Raw genomic sequence first — 23,787 nt, forward strand, 5'->3', positions numbered from 1 at the left:
CCTCATACTGGCAAAAATGTCCAATAAATGATGTAATAACATGCTTTACTCCTAACCACAACCTAACCCTAACCACACACACAGACACACACACACAACCCCCCTACATCCAACCCTCCATCAAATTCCAAACGTTTCCCTTGTATTTTTCCCCAATAAAAGATATCAACAACGATATCTTAATAATAATGTACTGCCTGTATAGTATTTCTGTATAGAATTGTCAGTGTATGCTTCTCTCTCTCTCAATGTGATTTGAGTGAGGGGTGCAACTCTCAACTCTCTTGACTAGAGAAAAACCTGCTCTCTTGCTCTTACTACGCTATCGCTCTCTCCACCCACATGTATGAAGCACAGAGAACCCTAGTTTAATACATCCATGAGAGAACCCCCTTCCCTGGCGGTTGTCGAAAGGCATTCTGGGAAATGTAGGAATCACTACCTGAAGTAAAAGGCAGGTTGACGGAAAGTAAATGACAACCCTTAATCACAAAAGAACTCCTGAATCCACTGAACATCACAGATTGATGAACAGTGAGGACTTCCATGATGGCACCAGACGTTGTTGCTGGGAGAGCAAACATCAGACCTAATGACTCCAAGTAGCTAGATGGCCGTACCAGTACAGCTCTGGTACAAATCCACCGCCATGTTAATGGAATCTGTGTCTTTCTCCTAACGTAAACCCGTCTGGATGGAGGATAGTGATTTTTCCAGACTGTCACCCTTGCCACATGAAATAATTTTCCAGTTTTTGTGACTGATGCTCCTATAATTTGGCCACTGATTATTTGGATCGCTGTGTTAGTTGCCGCCTGTTGCCTTGAAAACACACATAAAAATGATGATTGTCCTAGCTTTTTAAAGCTGACACACATACTGCTAATTGGCATTCATTGAAATTTGACTCGCCTGTGCAGCTGCCTCTATATATATATATATACACACACACATAGGATTTATATAGGCTATACAGTATATATACAGTATATATACAAATAAAATAAAAAAAACACTTACAGTATTACTAGTACATGCCTGTCTTACGCATACAATTTTAAAGTAGCCTATATTAAGAAGAATTATAAGATTTCTACTATGGGCTTTCACTCCCTGATTTTGAGGAATATGTATATGGAGTTGATGCTGATAGATCTCTAGTAGGAGGACAGGAGAACGGAATATTCTGTCATTCTCTGTTTTTTATTATTATTATTTTTTTTGTTTTTTTGTTTTGGGGTTATTTTTTACCTGAAGTCTGAAAAAAGTCTTCAAATCTGATTTATCCGTGGACTCAACCTAGTCCCTAGTCCCCGTTAATCCTTTTCCAAAAAATTGTGCGCATTTACTACTCATTCCAACACGGTACTTACGGTAGTTAGCGGAAATGCCGTAATTTCGCAGCTGATAAGGACGTGGTTTGTTCCGGCGAAAAGTGGATTATGTAGCCTCAAGATAGTCGCTTTTAGTACGGAATTTATGGTGTTTAAATGAACAAAATTACTCATTTTTAACATCAGATGATCTAATTTCATTATACAATGAGACTTTTGCGTTTTTCTCCCGAAGACGTGTTATTTTAACGTTTGCGCTTGCTGCCTAGCCCTCCATCGACTGAAGAAACAATGCAGGCCTAGCTAGCAGCTAACTCAGCTAGCGGAAGATAATCGGGTCGTCCACTAGACTGCAGTGGGATTTAAACCTATGAGAGAACCGTTTTTCGACGCAATAGCAATATACAATCCGGTATGTTACAACTGTCTCTTTATTTCATGTTGGGTTGTAAACAATCATCGCAATGTAACCTTAATTTGGTGTTTTGGCGAGCTAACGTTATGTGTTAAATAACGCTGGCCATGTTTTAGCTAAGTTAACAGGTAACGTGTTAGCATGTTATCATTGGTGAGTTACCTTGTTGACTTGATGGGAAGCATGTCTGTGTCAGTATTCGTGGATGCCAATGGGCATCAAAGTGAGAGTTAAAGTATATTCAGTGTTTTCTGGCAGTAATATGTTCCTAATTGGTAACAGTGGTGATATAACCTGCGGTCCACCATAATTGCCTAAAAAGGCACTCTTTAAATCATTACCCTTAAGTTACACAGTCATAACATGTTCTATTGCTGTCATAACAGTCATAACATGTCATAACATGTTCTATGGCACTGGCTACCAGTGCCATAGATTCACTTTCTGTGATCTTCGATGCAAACTCTAGCTCATGTTTCAACCCTGGCTCAAATCAGAGAGACCCATCATATTACAGGACCACAGTCCATTTTCGAGCCCAACTCAAAATTTATGAAACACTGTTGTGTTGTGGTCAGGGTTTTTGCTGATGGCTTGCTTTCTGGAGTTCTTGGAATATGAGTAAGCGTGTCCCATATGAATGTTGATTAGATGTAGTTTGTTTAGAATCTTTTCAAGATGAATAGTGGTTTAGATTCACTTTCTTATCTGTTTTCTTTTATCCCTCTCAATTCCCTCTCAATCTCTTTTCAGCTATGAGCTCCCAGCTGCAGGTCTTCTCTCCTCCCTCTATCTCCTCCAGTGCCTTTTGCCGCGTCAAGAAGCTGAAGGTGGAGAATAATGTTTGGGACGTGTCCACCACTGAAGCTTACAGCTCTATAGCAGGCCAGTCAGCATACACCTTTACCCCAGCCATGGCTGTGCCACCCTTTGCACCGTCCCTGGTCTTCCCCCCTGCTGCGCCTGGCTCCAGGGGCCAAGTGGTGGTGCGGGCAGCTGACAGCACAGGCAGTCTTCCCCGCGGATCCAGCCGGCGCATCACTGAGCAGGCGACATCCTCCTCATATGGCCACGCTGAGACGTCCTCTGACACAAGGGGGCACAGGCACGGGCAGAAGAGAAAGATTGAGGAGGCAACTGAATGCAGTGGGAGTGGATGTGGCAGCGTCCAGATATTAGAGGAGCTCTCAGCTCCCGCAGCTGCTTACTCCACCCGTACAGGTGGCGGGGGAGGAGGGGGCACAGGCCAGTCCATCCCCCACTCGGCCCCCACCACCAAGAGCAGCAGCTCCAATGGCGAGGGGGATTATCAGCTTGTGCAGCATGAGATCCTCTGCTCTGTGTCCTGCAGCTATGAAGTGCTGGAGTTCCTGGGCAGGGGAACCTTCGGACAAGTGGCCAAGTGCTGGAAAAGGGGCACCAATGAGATTGTGGCCATCAAGATCCTCAAGAACCATCCTTCATATGCTCGTCAGGGCCAAATTGAGGTAACCAAATGGCAATTTCTTGATTTAATTTTTGTATACCTCCTGCTTAGATACACAACTTCACCTGTTTTTAATTGACCCACACATGTCACTGCATTACTATGCACTTCTGTGCACTTACATTAGGGCTGAACGATTTTGAAAATATATCTAATTGCGATTATTTTGACTGATATTGCAATTGCGATATGATTTGCGATATTAGAGGGAATGATAATTTTTACATCATTATTCTCATTTTCATTGAAAAACTTATTAAAATGGTTATGGTGTGATTTTTGCAGGGATCTGTACCAAACAAAGATGTTTTCTTAAGTCTGTAGAATATGATGTGTAGGCCAGGACATCTCTGCAGCACGACAATATTTAATTTAAAATGGTATTTTGACACACATTTCACCTTTAACAAATATTGCGCCTCCTGCGATTTGAAAATTGCAGTAGGCCATATTGCAATTTCGATAATATTTCGATTAATTGTTCAGCCCTAACTTACATAATCTTGACACTAAACACATGAATGAGCTATCCAGTGTTTATGGACAAATAACATGGAGTTCTTCCTTTCCCATCCGTAGGTGGGTATTCTGAACCGTCTGAGTGCAGAGAACGCGGACGAGTACAACTTTGTGCGTTCGTATGAGTGCTTCCAACACAAAGGTCACACCTGCTTGGTGTTTGAGATGCTGGAGCAGAACCTCTATGACTTTCTCAAGCACAGCAAGTTCAGCCCGCTTCCCCTCCGGCACATCAGACCCATCTTACAACAGGTTGGCATATGTTGCCATCATTTGGAAAGACATGCATAAACATCATTCTTTGTTTTCAAACCTTGTTAAGTAGTAATAATTGTCTTGACCTATTCATCATATTTATCACTCTTTGTTTTTTGTTAATACATCAGACAGACAATTCCCTATGTATTTTCAGTGTTGCAGCCAGATTAATATTGGTGTGTTTGTATCTCTAGGTGGCCACGGCTCTGATGAAGCTGAAGAGCCTGGGTCTGATCCACGCAGACCTGAAGCCAGAGAACATAATGCTGGTGGACCCCCTCAGACAGCCCTACAGGGTGAAGGTCATTGACTTTGGCTCAGCCAGCCACGTCTCCAAGGCTGTCTGCTCAACCTACTTGCAGTCCCGCTACTACAGGTTGGTGGCCAGGAGTGCAGCTGTGTTTTGAATGTCTAACAATGTCGTATTCTGCCTTTCCTTGTAGTCTTATGAGGATCAATGGTGACTAATACTAAGTCAGATATTTTGACACTACTCTGTAGATGAGTGCTATTTCTTCAGTACAACTGCTTAATCTTCCTGTTTGCTGCCTCAGGGCTCCAGAGATCATCTTGGGGCTGCCATTCTGTGAGGCCATTGACATGTGGTCGTTAGGCTGTGTGATCGCTGAGCTGTTTCTGGGTTGGCCTCTCTACCCTGGGGCCTCTGAGTATGACCAGGTCAGTACCACACCCAAAGCCAGTTTTTCCCAGACCACCTCCATTATTTATAAATGAGAAAACTCCTCCTTGCTTAAATGGGTGATTACATTGTAGCCCGTGTCATACAATAGAGGCTGCAAGTTGCTGGCGGTTAGTTGGTAGTAATTGATAAAGGTAGACCCTAACCCTAAAAGTCAAAGTGATCGCTGCTAGGAGAACTGCTAAAAGCTAAGAAATGCCAGAGTTTTGCAGGGGCCCAGTTGAATTCTAGTCATACCCATGGCAATTACTGTTTTGTCTCACTCCTACTCCAAACTTTAAAAGTATTGTTTTCTTGTGTCCAGATCCGCTACATTTCTCAGACCCAAGGCCTGCCAGCGGAGTACCTACTGAGTGCTGGCACCAAGACCAGCCGCTTCTTCAATCGAGGCCCAGACTCCAGCTACCCACTATGGAGGCTCAAGGTTCATAAAACCACACACATAATCCTACTGAATATCTGCTTAGGTTTGCCTGCTTAGGTTTGCCTGCTTTTTTTTTTCAAAGCAAGCTAAAACAACATATGCTAACTAGCTAGCGAACAATGGCTGTTTTCTTCAATTAACATCAGCACCAAAAGTCTGACTCACTAACTAAGAGTTTACAAAGTGCTGAAGATCATTTAAAAATACCCACTTCATGACAGAAGACAGATCCTACCATGGCAGTTACTGCTGGCTAGCTCACAAACAACATAGTTACACAAGAAGAGGAAATGGTTCCACACAGGAACAACTATTGTTCCCACAGTACTGCTTAGTCAAAACAACCATTTTAACGGTTTTCGTTCATGGAAACAATCTGCAAAAGTTACAATTGTGATATAACATTGTGCTGAGTGGCCTCTATTAAATTTGTATTTCCATTACACCCGTACTCCTTAAATGATTTTTCTTTAAAAAATAGTTTTGGTACATAAAGATAACCAGAAATGCTTCTTTGTCTTCCAGACCCCATCAGAGCATGAAGTGGAGATGGGGATCAAGTCCAAGGAGGCCAGGAAGTATATCTTCAACTGTCTGGATGATATGATGCAGGTAGGTGGATCTTTCTTGTTTTAATTAGTCCATAATAGCAAATTTAGTGGAAGTGCTGTTTTTATATAATAAGTGATATTATACACATAGACCTGGACTTCATCTCACCTGTGGTTGTTTGACTATTCCTGTTCCTATTTTTTTTTTCATATTCCAGGTCAACCTGTCTTCTCATCTGGAGGGGACGGACATGTTGGCTGAGAAAGCCGATAGGCGTGAGTTTATAGACCTCTTGAAGCGGATGCTCCGACTGGATGCTGACAAGAGGATCACACCCACAAAAACGCTGGGTCACCCCTTTGTCACAATGAGCCACCTCATGGATTACCCCCACAGCTCCCAGTAAGTGTGTGTGTAATGGGATGTACCGTTTGGCATTGGTGCACATGCTGTCCATTTGTGTGGGTCTTTATTGAAATGTAGTTGATGAAATACCGGCACTCCTTTCCAGTGTGAAGTCGTGCTTCCAGAACATGGAGATCTGCAAGCGCCGCAGCTCATCCTACGACAGCGGCAAGTCCCTGTACTCCACCAACACTGTCCCCAGCACTGCAGCGGGCAACCTCACCGTCACCTTCAGCAGCCAACTCAACCAGCACAACCAGGCACGCTCTGTTCCTCCCCGTAATGTCTCACCATTGGTTAGGTCCCATTGTTGTGCTGGTGTTAATCGGCGGTGGGTTTTTGTTTCCAACAGGTGCCTTCAGCAGCGGGAGCGGTGCCTCTGCTCAACTACCAGCCAGCTCTGTACCAGCAGGCCACCATCAACATTCCTGGGCTGACTCAACAGAGCGTCCCAATTCAGACACGCCCCGCCGGGCTGTGCAGCCAGACAGAACCCTTCCAGCAGACTCTCATCGTCTGCCCTCCCTCCACCATACAAGGTAAAAGGAACAACTCAGATTTAAGTCCTTTTGAGTGCATCTGTTTTAGATGAACAGGACTGTATGTCATTTTTTTTTCTGTGCATAGCACTGGTGCTACAGAGGTTGATAGTTTTGTAGCGCAGGCCACAAAATTGTAGCACGCGTATAAAACGCCTGTTACCATCTCTAAAAACAACCACAAGTAGTGCCGTTCATCACTTAAACAGGTATATGTGACTGGCAAAGGACATTAATGTTGCATACAGGGCACACAAAATCCAAACCTTAACAAGAAATGTTTTCAGACAAACATTTTCTTTATCTGCCCATAGTGGTAAATTGCAGGGACATAACAGCTGTATACAAAACATCAATATATTACGCTTCAAATAAGGGGTGTGAATCTTTGGGAATCTCACGATTCGATTTGATTCCGATTCTTGGGTGTCCGAATCGATTCTCCATTCAAAACGATTCTCAATTGAATGAATAGAAAAGGGGGCACTATTTTCAGTCTCTTGCTCCAGTATACTGTGTGCCAAACCATTCCCTGGTGTCCTTAGTCCACTGAAATACAATATGAAACATACCTGGCAATTAAGATAAATGGTCCACAGCCTTTTTATTTTAAAAAGTTAACTGCATTAATTAATGAATAAATTAATTTGAATCGTACAGTCTCCTGCCTGTATGAGAATAACAAAATGAGGGGGAGGCGGAGTGCTTCGCTGTGTTGTTATTAACGTTACGTCTCCAACAGTGGAGAGCAGCCTCTCTGCTGCACCGTTAGCTCCGGGGAAAGCCATCGTTGTCCAAGACGCTGAGCGAGCGCAGTGTTTTTGAGGTGAAACAGACTGAGCAGGTTATTTTCTTCACCTCAGAGTTGGTTTAAGTTGTTTAATGCTGCAGTGTGTGTTGGTCAGCCGGTCTCGTTTGTTACTGCTGATCGCTGCTCTGCTCTGTTAACGTTAGTCTCTGAGTGACGGCGTAGAAAGTTCACAATATACTTCACGTGAGATAATTTTCCTCAAGAAGTTGCAGTTAATTATTGGCATCTCTGTGTTGATTTTTATGCCTCTGCACCGGCAACAGCCGCGGCCTGAGGCATTGTGTTTTCGGGTTGTCCGTCCGTACGTCCGTCCCATTGTCGTGAACACGATATCTCAGGAACGCCTTGAGGGAATTTCTTCAAATTTGGCACAAACGTCAACTTGGACTCAAGGATGAACTGATTACAATTTGGTGGTCAAAGGTCAAGGTCACTGTGACCTCACAAAAGACGTTTTTGGCCATAACTCAAGAATTCATACGCTAATTATGACAAAATTTCACACAAATGTCTAATAGGATAAAATGACAAAGTGATGACATTTTATATCCAAAAGTTCAAAGGTCAACTTCATCTTGGGTCATTCTACAAAAATGGTGGAAGTGCTGTCACTTACTTTTGCAGACACCAAAATCCTTTAAGTTGACCTAATAATCACATTAATTATATATGTTCAATACATTTTACTGGGCAGCTATTTATGCTGTAGCCTAATTGTTTAGAAAAAGAGAGCTGTGTTGGGATTACTGTGTTGACAGCTTTTATTTCGTTTCTTTGGAAAAATCAGACATTATTTTTAAAAATATAGGCTATATTGTTAGAAAAAATTGTAACATATTTATTGAGCACAAACAGTCTGTCTTTCTGTAGTTCAACCCTCCATCCGTTTTTTGTTATTTTTTGCATGGTTCTCAGCTGCTTGATCTCAACTTGTAAATATGTCTCAGTGATCAGCGGCCAAATTGAACACACATGTATGTCTTTTAACATGTTCAGGTACATGACTGTACAGTTTTCTAATTTAATTTGCAAATAAAAAAATGACAGAACTGTATTGGCTGGCTAATTAGCTTTGCCAAGATCCAGGCAGACAAACCATATGGCTTTAGCATACACTGATCCAGCGCAATCCAGATAACAACAACTAACAGCAAGTAACATGGTACATCTTACATAGTCTACACGTATTAACATAGTATTTTGTGCAAACATCCATTAAGAACGACCATTAGATCCTTAATAAAAAATATTATTTAAGGGGAAGGCGCATTAACCCTTTGCTTGGATGTCCCTAACCAAATAGACTACAGCCTAACCTACACATAATTATTTATTTTATGGCAAGCGCAGCTTGTATTGTAAGATGTTTGGACATTGTCAGGCTTTTAGAAAGAAAAAACCTGTTGAAAAGACCGATTCATAGACACACATAACAGCTTGTTGAGACTGCTGACCTCCAAGCCTTGATGCCACCACCCCAGCACACCACCGCGATGAACAGAGCACTGGCTACTACAGACTGATAGAAGATCTGCAGGAGCCTGTTGCACACACTGAAGGATCTGAGTCTCCTCAGGAAGAACAGTCTGCTCTGTCCCTTCCTGAAGAGGGCTTCAGTGTTGTGAGTCCAGTCCATCTTTTTATTGATTTGGACCCCAAGATACTTGTATGAGTCCACCCTCTTCACTTCCTCTCCCTGGATGACAACCAGGACAGGGGGCCTCCTGTTCCTCTGGTAGTCCACCACAAGCTTATTGGTTTTGCTGATATTGAGCTTCGGGTGATTGTCATTGCACCATGTGACGAAGCTCTCTATCAGTCCTCTGTACTCCTCTGTAAAAATAGTCTCTAGGTGAAGACAGCATGTTTCTCACTGGAAATTATTCACTGGAATCATACATGTCAATATAGTGATAACTTCCATTTCGCCTAAAAATACACGTAATACCTTTTATTAAATTCCTTCAAAGTCTTCACTGTATATTTTATGAGTCTGGACAGACATGGATGTAAACTGCAACTTGACTTGTTGGCGGAGGCATACAACCGCGAGGTGGTTAATTCTAGTTTGTTTTGTTTTTGTTTTCCAGGGCTACAGTCATCCAGTAAGAGCTCCAGTTTCCCTGTGAGGATGGAGAACTCTGTACCCATAGTACCTCAGAACCAGTCTGCTCAGTCATTACAGATCCAGCCAAGTATGCTCACACAGGTAAGTGTGTTTTAAGGTGTGTATTGTCAAGTGTCTGGTATGTCCTCCTGTGGCACACTTGGGGTTAATTCACGTTCAACTCAGAATTCAGAATATAAAGTAAAACTGCTAGTGATTTGTTGCTTTCAAACTGAGCCTACAGAGGAAATTCTTTGGATTAGCAACAATAACATCTTAAGAGTGATCATCAGACGGGATCCGATGATCTTACCAAGTGCACTTGGACAAGTCGTGTGTGTTTCCGGGTGCTGTTGCACCTGTTCCACACATTATGACGTGCCTTCTGTCTCCTACAAAAAAAGTACATTAAAAAATACGTTTTTCTCTTTGTTGCTTTCACACACTATCATGGTTTGCAGATAAATCTATGAACAAGGTGGTGATTTGTCTTGGCTGCACAATCGCATCCCAGATAGCAAGACAACAAATGAATCGATGTTGAAGTAACATCAGATGAAGCATTGATTCAGTGTTGATCTCTGATATTGATTCAGGGTCCAGGTGCTCATCAATTTTACGTTGAATCAACGCATTGAAATAACGTTGACGCAACGATGTTAAAGGAATAGTTCACCCAAAAATTCAAATTTTGTCATTATCTACTCATTCTCATGCCAGTACAAACTCGGGTGAGTGTTTTTTCTTCATACAACTTACCTGGAGCTTCTTCCAGTGAATGGGAAGTGAATGGGGAGCTGGACGTTCTGCTTCAAAAAGGGCAATAAATGTCCATAAAATTACTCCATAATGCTTGTGTAGTATAATCAAAGTCTTCTGACGCCTGACGATCGTTCTATGAGTTGAAAAAAATGTAATTTGATCCATTATTTCAGTATTGCTCCTTTTTTATCACTACATTTTTTTTTAAATTCTTGTTCAAACCAGTCAAAATATACATAAACAGATCAAATATTTAAAAAAGTTACTAAAATAACACACTGACAGATTTAAAAAATGTAAACTTCTTATTTATTGATTTTACATGCACCTCTGCTAGATGGACACAAAATACATGCAAAAGCAGCAGAAAATACAGCATGTACAAGTAGCTCTGGGTATACATAATAACACCTGCACAACTACCTTTCGTGGTATGTGTACCTGTGCACTTTACAATGACAATAAAGTTAAATTGAATTCAATTGAATATCAAAATGTTTGTTTACACGCATTTCCCAGGCAGGAACCCTTAAAATTGTACAAAGTGCCACAATAATACGTGTTATACAAGGGTGCGAAAGCCAAGAGGAGGCCAGACATCAATGGCCTGGCTTGCACTAGGTCAACCTAGTCTTGTTTTGACAATCAGAGGGTGTTACTAAAATCCCAACTCAAATAAAAGCAATAGACGGATGCAAATTGATCGATTAAACTTGCACATTAATTGACTACCAAATATTTTAGCTGATTTTCTTTTTCCAAGTTGGTTCTTTTCTGTTGATCAAATGAACAGTTAATTTAAGAAATTGAAACATGAAGAATAAATGTTGTACACTGCAGATTTCAGGTGTCCAGAGTGCCAGTGGTTTTCCCAAGAAAATCATTGTGCTTCCCTTTACGCAGCTGGTATTTGCCTTTTTGTTTCATGAGTCGGAGCCACTCCGTCCCACAAAGTTTAAACCAGTTACAGCCTTGAAGGGCGATACTTTTCATCCTGTCCTAACCCTGCCCTCCCCTATCCTGCCTCCCTCCTCCAGGGTTCCTGCACACCCCTGATGGTAGCAACCCTGCACCCCCCCTCAGCAGGCATAGCTCCCCAGTACTCTCTGCCCCTGGGGCTGGGCACCGGGGTGGGTCGGCCCACCCTCCTGGAGCACACAGCCACAGTGCTGGTAAACCTGCGATGACGTCCCTGAAGAGAGAGACGCACATGCACACTCCCTACTCCCTCCACCACTAACAATGCCACCTCTCTCCTGCCCCCACTCTCCTTTCCTCTTTACTTCAGTTTGCCATTTTTCCTCTCCATCTGTGCCATACCACAGTCTTTGTCGTCTTTTTTTTTTTCTTAATGCCTCACTTGTACATTTTCCTCCTCACTCTCACACTTGTCGTCTGTCTTCTCTTCTATGTTGGGGTACCCAAATGTTTTGTCTCAACACATTATTAATTGGAAAATGTAAAATTAACTGCTTTTTTGGCCTTAGATCATCATGATCCTTCTTGGTATTCCTTACAGTATGTTTAAGCAAACAATTTCAGAATCACCCTTCATATGAAATTTGATTAAAGTTGGCTCAATATACAATATCCTTCTGCTCCAGTGTTTCAGAGGGCCAAAACCATGTTGTTTGGGCATCCCATCCCCATACCATTCTCTCTCTCTTCATCCCTTCCCTACATTCTTTCCCCATAGGTCTGCTGAGGGCATGGAGCGCATGTGTCGCTGACTTGGTCTGCGCTTTGCTTGCAGCTTCTCGCTCTTGTCCTGTCCTTCCTTGGTTTCAGTGAAGGAGGTTGCGTCTACACAAGCACACTAAAACCCCAATTCAGCAGCTTGACTCTCTGACACCCGTCTTTTGTTCCAGCCCCAGAATATGTGGCATGCCTTTTCCCAAGACAGCTTGTCAGCAGACACTTTGGCACCAGTGAACTAAACTAATCTCTCTCTTCAGTGTTTCTTCTTTTAACAGGCTCCATGGTGTTTTGTATACTTGTCTTTACCTGAGCTGATTGTTTCCAGTGCTTCATTGTCAAAGTGCTTTGCATGGTATCATCTTGTGGTTTTGTTGCAGGGCTATGCTATAAGGGAATGGCTTGGGAAAGGTTGCTCGCTTTTCTAGCTTTGTGCTTTTGCCTGTTGAGGAGATTGGCCATTGGTTTGCCTCCGTCTTTGGTCTTTGTCTTTATTTCTCAGCATGGCTCAATTTGTCTGGCCTGTTCCAGCAATCAGAATATTTCTGTTGATATTCATATGCGGCTGGTTCTTGTTATTGCATGTACTGAAGTGCGTGTCTGTTCTTCACCTCAGCAGGCCTGGCCCACTGGCACCCAGCAGATCCTCATACCGTCGTCATGGCAGCAGGTCCCAGGCGTGGCCATCCACAGCTCCGCCCACCAATCGACTATTGCGGAGTCGCCCCTGGAAACGCTGCACACAGATGCTGCCGCCCAGCAGGGACACAGCTGGAGGTGGGTCAACCAACTAGTGTTACAGTCCAGACACACACACACACACACACACACACACTTAAATTAATGTTACACGATACACAACGCACATTAGTATCTTACCGTGGTCCATTCATTAAAGAAAACGTTTTTCAGAATGTATGCCATCATATTTTCTGTCTATAACTTGCAAAATGCAGAAATTTATTTATTTTTACAGATCAGTTTTAGCCAAGTGTCTTGGTTGAAATACCTTTTTTTTAAGTGCTTTATGTATGTATGATATTGTATTGTGATGATTTCCAACACAAATGTAGAAAAGCAGGCTTCCCTTTGTGTTTATCTCCAGGTTAGATGATCTCAGTTTACCAGTGTTGCGCACCACTCACTTATTTAACCTTTGACCCCAATAGGAGCACAACCCAAGCCAGATCTCAGCAGGAGAGGAAGAAGGTCAAAGCCAGACGTGGCGAGAGCAGAAACAGGTTGGTGCAGCTCTGCACTTTCACCTCTCATTCTGGGTTTCATTTAACAAAGTAGACTATACTCCTCGGCTTTACTACTTTATATATGAAGGGAGACTCAAGGCCATGCTTTTGCACAAAATGGCTGCAGGCCAAAAGAGCTGATGTCACATAAAAAGCACACTTGTATCCTGCTTATTGCCTTGGATTTCTTTTTTATTACAGATATATGGTTTAGAAAATTGTAGTTGGCTTTATCAGCAGCAGCTTTATTTTATTAATTTATTAATTCCTGTATATCCAGCTCCTGTTAATTTCTTACACACATACAGTCATATGTGAACATATTCTGGTTTTTGATGTTCTGATCGCATCCTGAATCACAACTGCCTTTGGGAAAAACTCAATATTGTGTTTTGTCATTTTTGATCAAGGGGTATATCCACAGCATCATTGCTCAGCAATAGTGGGGTGAGCCCGCCCACTTGCAGCGCCACGTTGTCGCAGCCAATCGTCATCTCCGACACGCCGAGCCCGGCCGTCAGCATCATCACTATTCACAGCGACACCGACACAGAAGATGAGCGCAAGTTCCATCCCGCCAGGTCAGGACAAGATACTTCTTCTGCATTAAACTCAAACATATTTGGCATTTCCTGAGCCTGATCTAGGCTTAATAGGATCTAGGATTGACAATAGGGGTGCAACAGATCACAAAACTCACGGTTCGGATTGTATCACAGTTTTGAGTCACGGATAGGATCATTTTTTGGATCAGCAAAAAAAAAAAAAAAGGGTTAGGGTTAAATGCACTTTAAAAGTAGGTAGGTAGCAGCACAAAGCAACAAGCACTTTAAAACGAATGTTTTGCTTCAGAGTAAAACACAGCACGCATCTGTCTTGTCTGTATCTTTTCACTGCAACTCTGCATCGAGATTTAGGGAATTGTTACTTTAAAAAGTAACAGCAGCAGTAAGACTGTATTTCACACTATGATGGTTAAACTTTGCAATTAATCCGCGGTTCACATGCGTGCCGAACCGTGGGGGGGGATCCGTACGGATCACGGATCAACTACGGTCCGTTACACCACTAATTGACAAGGTTCCCTTGGCCATCTCATTTCCTCCATCTTGGATGAAAAAGTTATCTTAGATCAACACTTCTACTCATGAGATATTTCTTTTACAAACCCATTTGCCAAGATGATAACCTTTTATTGCACTGCAGAGAGCAGATTGAAGGGCTTGTTGAACTCAGTAGACCAGACCAGGGATTTGTTCAGTTGCAAGTGAATCACTGTCTCTCTGAATGAGGCTCATTTACATACTGTACCTATCTAGCTAATTGTCCTTCTCTTGATGCACATATTACCTGTCAAATGACATTGTTGTTTCTCTGTTCACGTAGTGTGGGTCTGAGCCAGCGGACTAATGTAATCAGCTGTGTGACGGTGCACGACTCGGACTCCTCCACAGCCAGCCCTCTGACTCCTCTGCCCCGCACCCACATCCCAGCCAGCGCTATTTCATCGCGCCAGGCCAAGTCTCTGGCAGTGGTGGCACCCTCAGTCAAAACCCAGATGTCTGAGAGGGGTGCGGTTTCACGTGCCCGCGTAGATACTGGTGAGAGTCACTCTTGTAGTTATCCGCATTTGAGCCAAGGTAGTGTTATCAATATGTAATTTGAAACTGCAGATGATGGATTTTTAGTTGTTGACTCCTGCATTCTTCTGATCATGTCAATAACACAGCTAATGCTATTCTGGGGGTTGAAAGCGGTGCCATAAAACATACTTCTTATTCCCAGTGAACTACATGAAGCCTAAGAGGTCAGCCAATCGACAGCCCTGCAGTTCAGGGGAGAGCATGGAGTGCCACGGACTAGTGCCGAGCCAGTCACACCCCTTAAACCTCAGCCAGGTGAGGCTCCCTGCCACTTACATCTTTTGTGTTAGTTCTACATGCCTAGATGTGGCAGCTGATCCATTTTGTTAATATGTACGAAATTCCCTTGAACTACACCTGAACAAATATTTGACACAATGTACATTGCCATTTTGTCCAGGCTTTACATATAGTTTTCCACATCGAATCTACCTTTTCTGAAACCTCAGGTCTTTAATAATCTTCTAATCAAAAGAAATTGGCAAAAATACAAGTCTTTTCACAATACAGCACACGTCTCAGCTCCATGCAGCTGCGTGTTTACTGAGAGTTATTTGCTGTGTGTCCAGGTGCAGCCGGTGGTCTCCTCGTCTCAGGAGCGTTTGGGGGCTTCCCACAGCGGCTCTTTGCGTCGCCAACAGACATTCCCCCCAGCCGTCTCGGCCTCCCACTACAGCTTCCAGGAGGTGTCCGCCCTGGCTTCGGCCTCGGCCCCCGGCCCCAGCCTGTACACCTACCCGGCCTCCGCCGCCCTCTCCTCAGCTTCCCAGGCCATGGAGCAGCTGCTGGGCCGCGGTCACAGCAGCCACGGACACTCCCCCTCTGCCTATGCAGCAACGTACGCCTCATCGTCCTCGTCCAGGAGAGATTCGGCCGGTCGGAAGGATTCGGTCGGCAGTCTGCTGCACGGCCTCCCCGCGGCCTACCAGCATCAGTTTGCCACTGGTTCACCCTATGTTAGCGTGACGCCCCGGGCCGAGGCTTACGGCGCCTACCAGCTGAGCCCTAGGCGCCTGACGCAGTACCCCTATCTATAAGGAGTCGTGCTCAAAATGGCTCATGCACACACACTTTTAACAAAAAAAAATCGACTTCCCCACACACTATCGCAAATGGACTCTTAACCCACAGTTCTAGTGGAATCATTTTTGGTAGATTGAAGGGGGTTAGGTCACTTATTTGTTGCTGCATTTGACTATAAGGCAGCGTTTCACTTCCAACTAGTTTTACATGCTCTTTTCGGACTATTTTAGTGTTTTATGAAATGTTATTTGGTATTATTTGATATTGTATTAGTTTATTTTCCTTTGGAAAAAAATATGTTTTGTTTTTAGCCCATATTTTATCCCTGTATTATTCAGATGTAGAATTAAGGCATTGTGGTAAATGTATTTTACACCCATTTTACCTTGAGGCTCTGTGTGAAGAGAGATTTTTCTCCTGTCACAAGCTGCGATGACACTTTAGGTGAGCCTAGGAGCCTGGCACACAAGGCTAGTTCAGGGCTAGCTGACAAAGAAGGTTTCAGGTCATTTGTTTTTCATACGTCTCGTTACAAAGATATTACACTAATCCAGTGATATCCCCTGTGTTTTGGCTAACATGTTCATGACTGTATCATTACCCATGTCTCTATTTTACCCACAAATATTGTTTCTTTTATTATGTTTTAAATTATGTTTTGTCAGTGTGAGGTTTTGCAGAGGAAGGTCTGGTTTTCAGAACCCTGAAGTGACCATGAATATGTCTAAAAGGGTTTTGTGAGAAAGGTATGGTTAAACTGTGATGGATCAATGTTTAATTTAAGTGCACATGTGATAGTTTGACTCTTAATGTAGTGACAGTGTTTAGGCAGGATAAATCATGTCCTTATGCAATAGAAACTTTTTAACTTCATCAACTGTGAGTGCTGAATGTATTTATCAAGTACAGAGGATGGTATGAATACCATGCCCATTGTCAGGAATGAAATGAAAAGCTTAAGTGTAAAGAAAATAGACTTCCGAAAATATTTTTTCTCCTGGTCTCCAATCTCTCCTTGAAATTTGAGAAATCCAGTTTCACGTGGACAAAAACAATATTCCATTTCTCTGAAATCTGTATTTATAGGCAATCTTTTGGAAATTGAAATGTTATACTGAAAATAACAGCATTTTGTTCTGTTTTCTGGGTTTGATTGAGTAGACACTGTGGAAAATACTAGCCAGGAAAACTACCCATACTGCTGTACAATGTGACCGATGGATAAACTAATAGGAATGCACAACCTTTGGGCAAATGGGCTTTTTGGTAAGTTGCTCTGTCTGGTGAGAAGCTTCTTTGCAGATTTCTGTCTGTTACAGCAGTCAGTGATGCCAAGTTAGCTTGTACTGTCCACTGAACACACAGTATGCATTGAGCTAGTGAACTAAAATGCAGAATAGAGTTGAAACTTCTACGAGTCTCATCACGTAACCGTAAGTTGCTCAAAGAGCTCATTTGCCCCAAATGTCAATGTATTTCTTTAACCAGCTGTAGAAAACAGGCCACACACACACAAGTATCTGGGCTTCAGTCTGGTTTTAATATAGTATGTTGAAATTGCCATGTAACCTATTGATATTTTTCACATACTACATGCTACAGTATATAGTATGGTTAGTATGGATAGTACTTATTAAGCTTATGTGTGTAGTTACCACAGTTCATGCACACTGTCTGAGGCACAGTAGATGGCAGCGCCTGTTCAGTGACACTCTGTACTTGTTATGGCCAGCAGGTCGGCAACTTTCCCTCCCACTATCCTAACCGAGTTGAATCTTGGAGGGTGTTATTGTAACGAAGGCTTTTTAGTAATTCCTACCCTGTTGTGTTTGCATCAGTTTTGTGTTGTAATGTCTGAATATTTAACTGTTTGTATTTCATCTTAACATAGTATAGTTAAGAGGCTATCTGGTAGAACTAATTCAGGGAAAAGGTTTCAGCTCAAATAATCCACTATCACTGTTTTCACAATAAAATAACCTCAAGTCCACAACTTATGATTTTGTGATTTATTTTTCCATTAATTAAATATGCATGAATTATTGCAGACATTTCCATCATTACTCATGCGTGCCATTGTGTGAAAAAGTAAATGGTGGTTAAAACCCCTTGATGTTGCTGGTTTTCTCAGTGGCGCCAGTAGCAACAAGGAAGAAGTTCCTCTGGGCTGTGCAGGGTTACATACACTCACCGAGCACTTTATTAGGAACACCTTACTAATACTGGGCAGGTATCAGCTTTCAGCTCAGTGTCAACTGGCTACCAAAGTGCCATCCGCCTCAGGGTTCGCCGTGTTGTGCATTCTGAGATGCTTTTCTGCTCTCCACACAGTTGTAAAGAGGTTATCTGAGTTACTGTAGCCTTTCTGTCAGCTAGAACCAGTCTGGTCATTCTCCTCTGACCTCTCTCATCAACAAGGCGTTTCCGTCCGCAGAACTGCCGCTCACTGGATGTTTTTTGTTTTTCACACCATTCTGTGTAAAGTCACTGAGATCACATTTTTTCCCCATTCTGATGTTTGATGTGAACATGAACTGAAGCTGCTGACCTGTATCTGCATGATCTTATGCATTGCACTGCTGCCACATGATTGGCTGAATGGATAATTGCATGAATAAGGTGTACAGGTGTTCTTAATAAAGTGCTTGGTGAGTGTATCTAACCACCAGCTTACCTGACGAGGCACAGAGAGGGAAGATCACAGAGAGCCGAATGTCGCTCATGAGGCCCAGATGGGAAGGCTTTCATTTGTTTTAAAAATGGTCCATATCTGGGGGCCTTGTGGTGCGTTATAAGTCACAACAGAGATCAAACCTCCCTAACCAATGCATTTTCAGTTACACTGAACCATACACATTGGTAAAAACTGAAACAGATTAGACTGGTTTATCTTATTAAGTGGTGAATAAAGTGCAAAACTGCTGGTGGAAATATGCTATGAGTTACCCAAGCTAGCACCACATTGCTGAAATTGTAGGAATTTACCCCATCCACTGGCCAATGTATTAACTTCAAATACCACAGAGTGCCCTTTGCCTGCTATGCAGATTGGAACCACATACACTCCAACAATCCCATTTGAAAAAGAGGGTTATTTTTTTTTTAGACCTTTTAAGCATTTCAGCTTAATTGGACAGAATTCCATTTATACTTTATTACAATTATGATGATGATGATGATGATGATGATGATGATGATGATGATGATGATGATGATGATGATGATGATTATTATTATTATTATTACTTATTTAAATAGTAGCCTATTTCCATTTTCCAAGTTGAATACATAATTTCCTACTCGCCCAATCTGAACAATGACAACCAGTGAGTAGATCTTGAAGAGATGTGAGGCGGGCCTGTATCAGTAGCCGGGGCAAGTTTCAATATTTGCAATAATAGAACTTCAAACAGTAATGTGAACATTAAACACTAAGACATGAGTAATGATGCACTGGCACAAAAGGCAAATGCTGTCATTGTTTCAACATTACAATCATCATTATAGCACATGATGATTGATTGGATAGCTGCTCTGCATATTTGCTGCCCCACACCTCTTTAAAGAGGTGTGGGGCTATTTGGACTACCATCCTACCAGTCCTACTGGACTGGTAGGATACTTGGAGTGACTAGTTAATCAACTCTCTCTCATTCTGACCCACATTGTTTGTGTTGGCAAGTTCAGCACATTATCTGTTGCAGATCAAGCAGGTTGCCGACTCCTTAATTACTGCCAGTGTCAACTTAGTGTGAGAATATTATTTGTTTGCAGGACTAAGCCTAAGCTTTTTGTGCAACATGACTGTTCAATTCCAGCTATTATCCTGTTTTACTGAAATAATTAGGCTATACTTCAGTGTATTTTTCCACATGGCATAGCCATATAGTTTTTGGAAAATAACTAGACAAAGTAGTTGTGACACATGCGCTTATGAGTTGTGATTTTCCTCCCTCATTATAGTCACAGGTGCGTGCCATGATTAGAGGAGAGTCTTTTTTACAGCCACACTCTGGCAAAAAGTTTTTTATTAAGAGTAGGATTTCTTGTAGGACGAAGTATGTGGTGTACCTTTTGAAATGCCCTTGTGGGATGTGCTATGTTGGTAAAACTAAAAGAGAACTAAAAACCCGGATCTCTGAACATAAAAGTTGCATTAGGAATAGGGATGAGAAGTCCTCAGTAGCGAGACACTTTAATTCAGCAGGCCATGACGTGTGTTCCTTGAGGTTCCAAGGTCAGACCTTTGAAAAGAGGGGGTGATAGAGATAAGACACTTTTGCAGAGAGAGGCGTTTTGGATACATACTTTACAAACTGAACACCCAAAAGGTATTATTAGGGTGTTTTCTCTGAAATTGTCTGAACTTGTATTTGTGAAATAGATATACATTTTTTGGAATACATATTGTACGTTTTTGCTTGTTGGTGTATTGATATGTGCTGCACTCATTTCAGTCCTTCTACTTTGTTGTCGTGCTCATATGTATTTGAAAATGTGGAGGGTGGCTATTAATTAGTGGCTCTACTCCTAACTTTAAGGAGAGCCCAGGCTGTTTGGGCAGATTTGCCTGCTGCAGCTGACTGCATGTTTTAGTACGTGCAGTTGTTTAGTTTCATATGGCTAATATCTTCCGCCTGTACAAGGGAATATTTAGCCTCCCTTCATTTTTATTTTCTGTGTAGAGGATCTGTATTTTGAAATGATAAACATTTGTGATATATATGTGCAGTGACACTTAGCTGTATTTTCTATTTTTCTATTCTTATATTATATTTTTCTTGATACTTATTTTTCTTAAGTGTTATGTTTATGCTGTGGATTGTGTATTCCTGGTATCAATCCGTCAGCAGGGGTCATGATACATGAGACTGCCACAATAAAGTGTAATAAAATGTAGAAATCTAATCCATTTTATAAAGTAGCCTACTGTAACTAGTATCTCAATACAAAAACACTTGCTCTAAAAGTATCTCAATACAAATTACATGTTAATGTTTGTCTGCAGCCAAATACAAATGACAATACATTCAAAGGTAAATGCATATTTTGAAAACATTTAATGAAACTTTTGCCCATCAGTGCATACACACAAATACATTGTTCTTCATGTTCATGCCCTCTAATAACATTGAAGGAGAGCTGGGAGTTGTTCACACATGGTGTTTGTTGGAAGACTTCGGATTTGTCAGTGTGCAGGCTACAGCACCCTCATGTCTGCACCAACAAGCATAAATAAATAGTTGAATTGCATAAATTAGGCACAGCAGCGCAGCAGGTGAGATGAGATCATGCAATGTCACGTATTTTTTGAAGTTGCAAATGCATAGTTTACTTTTGAGGATGAGACGTTTGCTACAAAAAGACACTTTTCCATGTCGCCGATCTGATCGGACCACAGTTACTTCCAAATATGTCGTGGGCAAAAATAAAAATAAAAATAAAAATAAAAACATGTATACATAATGAATAAATTAGAATAATTTATAATATATAATGTACAGAATAATAGACTTCACAGGCCTTATAGCATAGAATAACGTGCTTTTAAACCAGCAGCACAACTCTGAACTTCACTCAAAACCTGTGTATCGAAATCAGCTTTAGAGAACATTTAAAATCGACTTTTATTCTATTCTATTATTCTTTATTCTATTCACTAGTATTTTGTGCTTATTCTCATTGTGGTACAAGCAGTATTTTATAGCGTTTTTCATAGTAATCAAAATGCTACTACAAATGGAGACTATATATAAGTTATCACAGATCCAAAGTTGTTGACTTATAGTCAATATAAACCTTTAAATACAGTTAGAAGTTCAACACAAAAGGAATTTGCAACGCCTAGAAAATGCAGAAGGTCAACAATTGTTATCACTATCACAATTTACATCACGCATTTGTCATCCTGAATGAGCCTGAGACTTATTATTATACCCCATTAGAATTCATAATTTCAGGTGGTTTTCCAATTTCACTTCTGAGTTCTGACCCACCCAGATGAATTCACATTTTAGAGCTTAAACCTATAGCAGTAATCAGTTAAAGAGAAAGAAACAGTCTGTCGATTTGCTTAATTTAACTGTGCAGATATGAGTTCACTTTTATCACATCTGCCCCTGCACTCTGACACTCCCTAAATCCAAATGTACTATACAATCACATTACAACTGCCATTTACATTTGGATTCTCCTCCTTGGTCGTAGGTCGTCTTTCATCCTGCTATTGCACTTGCCTTTAGTTCACTGTGCGTTCTCTCTGAGAACACCATATGAATAAAAGGAATTAGCCTACTTTCCTTACAAGATGCACAAACAGTGAACACATCAGACGTTCAGCAGGTTGTCAGTGCATTACATTAAACAATGGTCATGCAAGATCAAGACAACAATGCAAGAAATTAAATTAATTCTTGCCTAGTTGATGCACTTCACATTCAGCATGTCTATCAAGTCCAACATGATGAGAAAGGGAGCTTCCACTGTCATTGCTTGTATCAAAAATAGTCAGAAATCCTCCATCTAGTCTGCTTGCAGCATCACACAGCTGAGGGTTTTCAGGCACTTCTGGAGTTTGGACTTAAAACCAGAATGCCTTGAAGGAGACCTAAAGTGCAAGAGAGAGAGAGATAAAAGAATTAGGCCTACTAGGTACAAAGGTTAAATCACACTACAGCCCACAGCAGGCTGCGGTACAAAACTCACAAGTTAGTTCTAATAAAACAGAAAGACTCTTTGAGAGATTTACTTACAACGGTGGCATCTCTGTGTGATTATGAATCCACTCCTCCATTGTGTCCTCCTCCTCCCCAAGCTGCTGGTCGCAGGAGATCTGGTCCCAGATCTCTGTGTTGACCCACAGGGTCCCGGACAAGGTGAGGCTGACTCGACTGCAGGTAATCCAGCGGCACAGCGGGCAGGAGATGGTGCGGATACCGCTGTGGTACGAGGACATGAGGTCAAGGCAGGGAGTGCAGAAGGTGTGGCTGCAGTGCAGCACCCTCGGGATCCGCTTTTGGCGCGAGTACGCCTGGAAACACACAGCGCACTCCTGCTCCTCATTTACAACCATGGTGATGTGAGTGATGAAGAGGGTCAAGGAGCGACTGCTGAGGCTGCTGGAAGCTGGATGTATCTTCACCTTGATGGTAAAGAGTTTGGAGGTGGATGGATCTCAAGCTGAACCAGACAGAGACCGGCAATATGATGATCTGTAGAGCAGAATATGACAAAAACAACTCACGTGAATAAAGGAAAAAGGACACACAAGGACATTATACCAAACTGACTACAAAGACTACAAAAAAGTTGAGTGTGAATATTACACATGAAAAACCACACAAGGGTGTACGAGAAAAATTTGATTTCAAGATCACTAAGCTTGAAAAATATTTTTTGCAGTTGTACTGAAAAATACAACCGTATTTTCTGACAATAGGCTACGCAATCACAAAAAAATCTAAAAACACACCACAATATATTACAATATAAAGTAACATGTAACAATTTTAAAAAAAATACTTACTTTAGGACTGACGTATCCAGCTACTTTACTCCTGAAGGTTATGTCTATGTAGGTGAGTGAAAGAGTGCACTGTGCTCTGTGTCATTCCAGTGGCTGTGCCCTCTTAAAAGTCTTGTAGGCGTAACGACTGTTACGCCTACAATGTTTTGGGTTTTTTTTAATTTCCAGGGAAGACCAGCATAAACATGCACACATAAATAAGATTCTGTGGAACTCTGCTCTTGTGATGTGCAAATACTTCCACAGAAATGCTAATGCCTGTGTAAACATCAGATTCCAACCTGACATTTTACAATACAATAAAATCTTTTCCTTGTTTGATAAGAACTCAATAAATGTTTGACA

General features: G+C 41.8%; 2 protein-coding genes across 2 annotated transcripts; one reads left to right on the forward strand and one right to left on the reverse strand.

The window, feature by feature from the left end:
- Nucleotides 1–1,436: 1,436 nt before the first annotated feature.
- On the forward strand, nt 1,437–17,901 carry hipk1b (homeodomain interacting protein kinase 1b). The gene is made up of 18 exons (XM_071528897.1): nt 1,437–1,746; nt 2,503–3,236; nt 3,815–4,006; nt 4,207–4,388; nt 4,567–4,690; nt 5,017–5,136; nt 5,662–5,748; nt 5,906–6,090; nt 6,200–6,353; nt 6,446–6,632; nt 9,534–9,652; nt 11,350–11,484; nt 12,624–12,784; nt 13,177–13,248; nt 13,662–13,832; nt 14,638–14,852; nt 15,037–15,149; nt 15,464–17,901. The coding sequence occupies exons 2-18, from the start codon at nt 2,505–2,507 to the stop codon at nt 15,929–15,931; spliced, it is 3,417 nt and encodes a 1,138-aa protein (XP_071384998.1). The 5' UTR covers nt 1,437–1,746; nt 2,503–2,504; the 3' UTR covers nt 15,932–17,901.
- Nucleotides 17,902–20,958: 3,057 nt separating this feature from the next.
- Nucleotides 20,959–23,512, reverse strand: LOC139651994 (RING finger protein 223-like). Its single transcript, XM_071528908.1, has 3 exons — nt 23,443–23,512; nt 22,670–23,128; nt 20,959–22,524 (listed from the first exon to the last, which is right to left on the reverse strand). Exons 2-3 carry the CDS (start codon nt 22,987–22,989, stop codon nt 22,440–22,442), a joined length of 405 nt encoding a protein of 134 aa, XP_071385009.1. The 5' UTR covers nt 22,990–23,128; nt 23,443–23,512; the 3' UTR covers nt 20,959–22,439.
- Nucleotides 23,513–23,787: the final 275 nt, after the last annotated feature.

This window comes from Centroberyx affinis, unplaced genomic scaffold (assembly GCF_046629955.1).
Source record: "Centroberyx affinis isolate AG114_WGS23_722 - 3 ecotype Tasmania unplaced genomic scaffold, CSIRO-AGI_Caff_v1 ptg001738l_1, whole genome shotgun sequence".
In the NCBI taxonomy this organism is placed as follows: Eukaryota; Metazoa; Chordata; class Actinopteri; order Beryciformes; family Berycidae; genus Centroberyx; species Centroberyx affinis.

Coding starts and splice junctions, on each gene's coding strand:
- hipk1b (XM_071528897.1), top strand. CDS start 2,505: ATGAGCTCCCAGCTGCAGGTCTTCTCTCCTCCCTCTATCTCCTCCAGT. Junction 3,237..3,814: donor CTCGTCAGGGCCAAATTGAG/GTAACCAAATGG, acceptor TCCCATCCGTAG/GTGGGTATTCTGAACCGTCT. Junction 11,485..12,623: donor AGCACACAGCCACAGTGCTG/GTAAACCTGCGA, acceptor TCTTCACCTCAG/CAGGCCTGGCCCACTGGCAC.
- LOC139651994 (XM_071528908.1), bottom strand. CDS start 22,989: ATGGTTGTAAATGAGGAGCAGGAGTGCGCTGTGTGTTTCCAGGCGTAC. Junction 22,525..22,669: donor CACACAGAGATGCCACCGTT/GTAAGTAAATCT, acceptor CTTGCACTTTAG/GTCTCCTTCAAGGCATTCTG.